This window comes from Pseudomyrmex gracilis, unplaced genomic scaffold, assembly GCF_002006095.1.
Source record: "Pseudomyrmex gracilis isolate BER0280 unplaced genomic scaffold, ASM200609v1 scaffold_411, whole genome shotgun sequence".
In the NCBI taxonomy this organism is placed as follows: Eukaryota; Metazoa; Arthropoda; class Insecta; order Hymenoptera; family Formicidae; genus Pseudomyrmex; species Pseudomyrmex gracilis.
The window spans coordinates 71,989-79,368 of NW_018020995.1; the positions used below are offsets into that span (position 1 = coordinate 71,989).

At 31.9% G+C, this 7,380-nt stretch overlaps 1 protein-coding gene and 1 long non-coding RNA gene across 2 annotated transcripts; one reads left to right on the forward strand and one right to left on the reverse strand.

Moving 5' to 3' along the window:
• The first annotated feature begins 3,546 nt into the window (after window positions 1-3,546).
• On the forward strand, window positions 3,547-6,607 carry LOC109860558 (protein YIPF7-like). The gene is made up of 6 exons (XM_020439725.1): window positions 3,547-4,080; window positions 4,222-4,737; window positions 5,636-5,866; window positions 5,941-6,118; window positions 6,210-6,349; window positions 6,433-6,607. Exons 1-6 carry the CDS (start codon window positions 3,867-3,869, stop codon window positions 6,507-6,509), a joined length of 1,356 nt encoding a protein of 451 aa, XP_020295314.1. The 5' UTR covers window positions 3,547-3,866; the 3' UTR covers window positions 6,510-6,607.
• Window positions 5,773-6,685, reverse strand: LOC109860559. The gene is made up of 4 exons (XR_002250835.1): window positions 6,597-6,685; window positions 6,266-6,522; window positions 5,960-6,082; window positions 5,773-5,857 (listed from the first exon to the last, which is right to left on the reverse strand). It is a non-coding gene; the product is annotated as an uncharacterized LOC109860559 (long non-coding RNA).
• Between the last annotated feature and the right edge of the window lie 695 nt (window positions 6,686-7,380).

Below are 7,380 nucleotides of genomic sequence, written 5' to 3' on the forward strand. Positions count from 1 at the left end.
CGATGCATGCTTATTCGCGGATCTTTGTTAATTAAAATCTCAGTAACTATTGCGAATCTAGCAAAATGGTATAGGACTTTTCGACTCAGTTTTATTCCTTCTACCTGCCTACGAGAAATGTTAAACCAATTCTGGGACACCCTGTATATATACACGTACAATTTCCGCTCAACATCCTGGAAACGGCTCGTAAGGCCTTATATATTTCTTGGTTTAATTTTAAAATATTGCGACAAAAACACTTCGGCCAGGAGTCGAACCTGGAATCTCCGGCTTATCGTGCCGTTGCCCTTCCAATTGGCCACAGAGGCACTAAAAATATAATATAAAAAATATAAACAGGGTGTTCCATTTTAATATACTACCTGGAATATCGCAAGAACTATGCATTTTCAAAGAAAATAATTCAGACAAAACTTGTTTAATTTTGAGAGAGAAACAAAATGGCGTCATTGATTTTAGTGGACGTTTTCAAAGTCAATTCAAAGTCAACTGTGGTTTTAAATAGAAACTCATAGTTTTATTTACGACATCTTATTCTATGTAAAACAACAAACAACTTTTATTTGAACCATTTTTCTATCCGAATTTCATATTCCAAGATATAAAAAAATGTATTTGTTTTTCAAGATGTTTTATTATAACATTTTTGTTTTATTTGCAGATGTTAATACCACCTTACCTGTGAAATTTACTGCAATAAATGTTCAAAGTGGTGACCTTGCACTTCCAAGCAGTTATTTACACGTTTTATGAAAGAATGGTGTACATAGGAAAGTGATTTTCTTGGTAAATATTGACAATAACGAACCACTCTCCGATCAACTTGAGCTTCATATATGTTGTCAAGGACATTGTCCTGAGTAATATGCAAAAAATTTTAGCCGTTACTCGTTGTTTCTCACAAAGTTAATAACAAAAAAAGTTTTGTAAATAAACTCTTATTTTTCTTTTATTTTATGTATATTTTCTTTGTGTTGTAAGTGTGTAAGCAGAGGGGGCTACGCCCTCCCGCAGAGGGAGGGGCTTCGCCCCTCCTCCCTGCTTTTTCCGTGTTTTGCGTGTATAATGCCTTGTGTTTATATTGAACTATTTCTTCTGAATCGACTATTCAATGAACAGTGAAAGAAATAGTCCAATTCACAAATACAGAAATAAACAATGGCAGTAATGAATAGTGGATTCAAAAGAAATAGTCCAATATAAACACAAGGTAATATACATGCAAAACACGAAAGGGCCAGCAGAGGGAGGAGCATAGCCCCCCCTGCCTACATACAACACGAAGAAAATGTACATGGAATCGAAAAATAAGAGTTTATTTATAAAAATTTTGTTTGTTATTCACTATTGAATAAACAATGAACGACAGCTAAAACGTTTTGCATGTCACTCAGGACAATGTCCTTGACAACATATGTGAAGCTCAAGTTGATCGGAGTGTGGTCCGTTATTGGCAATATTTACCATTTTCTTGATACTTTTGCAAGCAATTTCCTATATACATATAAGCGGCAAAATATCTATTGATTTAAGATGTAAAAGTACCATAAAAATAAATAATTTTTGATTTATTACAAGTTAATACAATCAATTATTGAAAACTAAAATAATAAACTTATTAATAACTTTCTGAATTATGTTAGATGTGTATTTTAATAAAACCACGAAAATGTGCAAATGTCCCATTAAGTGGACAACTTAAAATGCATTTATAACTAATAATTTTCAATGTTATATAATCATTATTTTATTTTATGTTAATAAAGTTTTATACTTTATGATAAAAATTTTTAATTATATTAAAAATTAGGATACAAAATGAATTAAATTTGTATTATTGTCCAGATACCGGGACATGTTCGCATACTCGGACATTTACCTTATATATATTCATTACACAATAAACATCCAGCGTCAGACTCCTAGGACTTTTCTAAACTTTGTATAGTTTGTAACTAAAAGAGCCTAAATCATTATTATTATTAATTGTTTAATTCACACCTCATTGTTATTAATTGTTTAATTCACGGTCGAAAATGGCGTTATCTTCAGAATTCTTGATATCGAGAATATACGTATAATGCGAAACAGACACCAAGTGCCTCGTGGCTCAATTGGGAAGGCGACGGCACGGTAAACCGGAGATTCCAAAGTTCGACTCCTGGCCGAGGTGTTTTTTTTCGCAATATAAATATTTTAAAATTAGTTAGGGGGGAAAACGAGTATACCCCTCATATACGTGATACAAGTACAGCATCTTATATAAATTTAGAAACTGAAATTTTGTTTTAAATTCACATGGAAAAATTTACATGTGAAGTATAATATAAAATACACACACACGCGCGCGCGCGCGCGCGTGTGTGTGTGTGTGTATTACGCAATAAACATCCAGCGTAAGGCTCCTTTCTAAACTTCTTATATATTATTTATCAAGAAAAGAGAAGATTATATAATTGCCTCGATTATATAATTGCTTAATTGACTCGAACCTGGAACTCTCTGATTACCAAGCGGACATTCTATCAATTCAGACATTGAAACTTTCAAGATCAATTTTTTTTAAATTAATATGTTAATGGCATTCAGTGATATTGTTACTGATTCTCAGTGAAACTATTTGTCACTAAATAAATCAGCGAAAGTTTAACTGATTTCTAGTGAAACTAATCTGTCACTGACATCTAACTTTAAAAAAGACATTTTTTCACTAATATTATTACTGATTCCTAGTAAAAGTTTTTATTACTGAATCAATTCGTAAAATTTTGACTGATTCTACTTAAGAGAGTGCAATTCGGCTATATTACTTAATCGCTTTTCATATCTATTTAGGAAAAATCCAGTATTTACTAATAAAACGATAAATATTGTACGTGCATAAAATAATATATATGTATATATTTTTTAATAATATAAAAATATTGTAATATTATTTAAAATTAAATATTATACATACAATTTAATGTTAAAAGTAATGTTGTAAAAAAATATAAATGCTAAAATATTTCACATTAATGTCATTTTAATATTTATATAAGTGTTGTCGATTAAATATTTAAATTTAAACATAATTTTATGTATATTATGTATATAAATTATATACTTTATAAAAAATATAAATTTAGGATATATGTAAATGATCCTTTATAAATTTAGTTGAACTTGCAAGTCTTGCTTGGTTTTTGCTCTCATTTTGCTGTCGGATTGTATCGCATAGATCTTGCTTCATATTTGGCGTCAACATGGTCTCAAGTTGTGTTGCCAATTTTTGCTCGGTGTTTGTCAGCATTTGCTGTTACGTTTTGTCAAAATTAAGGTTATCAGAAGGTTTTCCTCTTATCGATATATTTACTGTTTTAGTAATTTTTTTGTTTGTTTTGTCGAGAGATGACGTGCGTTTTATTTCTAGAGAGACTGATACTATAATAACGAATATAATAACATTTACCAAAAATATTATGTATTATTTATAGTAAATGTGTGAGATAAATAAAAGTCGAAATTATAAGAGCATTCATCTCATTGAGTGTTGCTAAAGTAGTACACTGTAATACGTTGATAACAAGTTGCCATTACTTCCCAATAGAGATCGCAACTTTTGAGTAAATTAGACATAGGACATAGGGAATATAGAATATAGATGTGTGATGTGTGATGTGTCAAAATAATTTTTTGTATATTTTGTACCTTTATCCAACTTGTAAATTGTTACATAGAATGGCGTATGGACTAGCTCTAACCGAACCAGAAGCCATACGCGCACCAAACCAAACCAATTTGTAAATTGTGTGAAATTTTAATTTTCATTGAATTTCCAAAAAAGTACAAGTTTTCAAAGAAGAATCGTGAGTGGCAACAAAATGTCTGGTTACAACAGCCAGGACAACTACTGGACTCAATCACAAGGACAGTTTAACTTTGACGCATCTGGTTTTGGTCAACCTAACCAACAACTCGAATTCCAAACATACGAACAACCGCCCGGTGATTTTTCGTATGGACAAAATAGTTATCTCGACCCTTTGCAAAGCTCTTACAGCGGGGACTTATTTACGCAAGATAATTATGGAAAAGGTAAAAAAAACTTGTAGTCTGATTTACAAGTTAATGGATAACTCATTATTGCTTTACGCGCTAGTTAAATATCGACGACAAACGCTTATGTTTTTGACATATCTATAAGAAATATCAAAAATATCTACAACATTTTTGCAGGCAACTCTGGCTTTGGAGAGGAAGAAGATGAGCCTCCTCTATTGGAAGAACTTGGCATTGACCTTGACAGGATAATGCAAAAGACTCTGGCTGTGTTAAATCCTTTTCACAGAAAGGGACAGATTGATGATGCAGATTATTTGCTACAAGATTCGGACTTGGCAGGACCTGTTGGATTCTGTTTAGTTCTTGCAGCATTTTTGCTACTAGCTGGTTCAAAAGCTCATTTTGGTTATGTGTATGGCTTAGCCATGACTTCGTGCATACTGATGTACATCCTACAGTCTTTAATGAGTAGTAGCAGTAACATTACCTTATCGTCCGTTGCATCTGTATTAGGCTACTGCCTATTACCTGTAGTTGTTCTAGCAGGATTCAGTGTTTTCACTAAATTACAAGGTCTGCTTGGTTTGATTGTTGCCATTTTGGCAGTCAGCTGGGCATCTCTATCTGCTTCTAGGCTTTTCTCTACTATGTCAGGTGAAGAAGATCAGAAGCTTCTCATAGCATATCCATGTTTTCTTCTTTATGGTGTATTTACATTGATAATAATATTTTGAGTGTAAAAGACAATTTGGATGTATACATGAAAATTCAGTTTTTAATGAGCTTGGAGTGAACCGAAAATTGCTCATGAATTGATTTTAGTGCCACTTTTTGTAATATAGTGAAAAATTACACGTCTTTTTAGTTTCTGTATAATTGTATAATTAAAACTAAATTGTCATTCATGATTGGCACTGATTAAAAGAATACGCAGTTATTCACTATCTCAAATACTATTTTAAGATTTTATAATTTTTTTTCTGGGATTTTTATTTTAAAATAAAGGCATGTATAAAAAATAGCAACATAGTTGAACAAATAGATTAAGTTATGTGTTATATAATTTTCTAAAAAAATAAATAATTATACAATATCAATTTTGTATTTGTGTGTAACCAAATATCTCCTTCCCTCTCTTCCACGCCATTGTATTTTCTAGTATACTTCAAAGTATATTTAAATAATACAATTAACTTTTTACATGATACAACATTCAAAAATTTATAGTATATGATTAATTTATCTTATGGAAGCAAACATCAATTTTAAATAAAGTCAAATAAGTTTTATAGATAGTGATTTAACAAATTTATAAGAGCAAAACATTAAAGCTATAATATTGATATCAAAAAAACTTACGAAAAGTCTTATTATAACTTATCAATATGTTGATAATAAAAGTAATATAAAGATATATATATATTTTTATGTGTGTAGTCACATAATTTTCTTTAATAAAATACTTGAATGTGACAACCTACCTACCTAAAATATTTTGTCTTTTAATTGTCTTCAAAATTTAAGGTTCTTATATACGTATGTATCGTTCGATATATATATTTCAATGTGGACCTTTGTTTTTTTTCAGGCCTTCCGTCTGACCCAGTACAAGTCCAACAACCAATTTTAGTTTGTACAGCACATATTCATTGGGATCCCGAATTCTGTGATGTGAAATTGATACAGACGATGATGCTAAGCAATGAGTTACGTTCCATTTTGGACCAAGCTGGCCAGTCATTCAGACCCGGTCACAAACCTGACTCTTCCAACGTTCAACTGTTACTTTGTGGCGACTTTAATTCCTTACCTGACTCCGGTGAAAAAATTTAGTTTTTGAAAATAATCTCTCGCAATTAGTAATAAATAGTCAGTAATAAATCTGTTATGCAGGTGTGATTGAGTTTCTTACATCTGGACGTGTGGCGGCTGATCATCGTGATTTTAAAGACTTAGCGTACAAATCATGTTTACAAAAGATCTCTGGCTGCGACAAACCTAACGAATTTACTCATTCGTTCAAGCTTGCATCTGCCTATAGTGAGGATATCATGCCTTATACCAACTACACGTAAGTACATACAATGCATTTGTATATGTATACATTGTAGATTTAATATGTTTGAATATTCACAACACAAAAATGTTTTTTGCATTGTTAGATTTGAATTTAAAGGCATAATAGATTACATTTTCTACTCGAAACAAAGTATGGTACCATTAGGCCTCTTAGGTCCATTGAGTCCAGAGTGGTTTAAAGAGCATAAAGTGGTAGGATGTCCTCATCCTCACGTACCATCTGGTATGTTATATTGATCTTAAATTACTTGTCAATGAAATCTGTATTTGAAGTGACTTTACTGGTGTATTTTATTTTTGTTTTAGATCATTTTCCTCTGTTAGTGGAACTAGAAATGACACCGACAGTAGGAACAAGTAATGGTTTGATCTCACGCAGGTAGCAGCCGCTGCGATCTAGGCCCAAGTAATCATAAAAAGACGATGAATCAATAACAAAAAAAAATTAGCATCATTTTTTCTCTACTTACTTCTGGCTCTAGTACTATCACTCGCAGTCGATTATTACTTTTACTCTCATAGTAAATGTTGTACACACATATACTCCATACATTGCCGCACATTCAATCTGCAGCGATCGCTGTCAACGGAACACCGACAAACATACAATTCTAACGACCAGGTGAAGGGAGCCGTGTTGTAATGCGTTTAGCTAGCCCATGTATAGTGTATTGCATTTTTAAGAGATAACTGAACTCCCATGCCTAAAGAATTATCGTAACCTCTCTATTTACCATCATAATATGTAGAGATACCTATTTTCCTACAAAAAGTAAAGAAAGAGAAAATGGCGATATTCCGATCAAGAAGCTTCTGTGATATCGACATTTAACACAATTGGAACAAGTTCATATATTTACTATTAAACGAAACTTAGCGTCTTACTAGCAAGAGATAACCTAACCTAACCTAACCTAACTTAACCCTAACCTAACCTAACCTAACCCTAACCTGAACTGAATCTCCCTTGTCCTCCTCTCCCTCATCTCCTCTTCCTAAATGTCATTACAACATTCTCCAAGCCAACCTTTTGATAAGAATGCTGCCATCCAATGAAAAAAAGAAAAAATTGTATTTTTAAACAAAAACAAAAAAGATATGAAAACATACTGGGCTGTGCGAAGTGATTGGAGTGATTGACTTAAAACAACTTCAATGCAAGTACAAATCTGTTCTTATTGGCCACGTATATATCGATATAATATGATAATGTTATATAAGAAAACAAGGAAACATAGATGATATTGTAGCAAG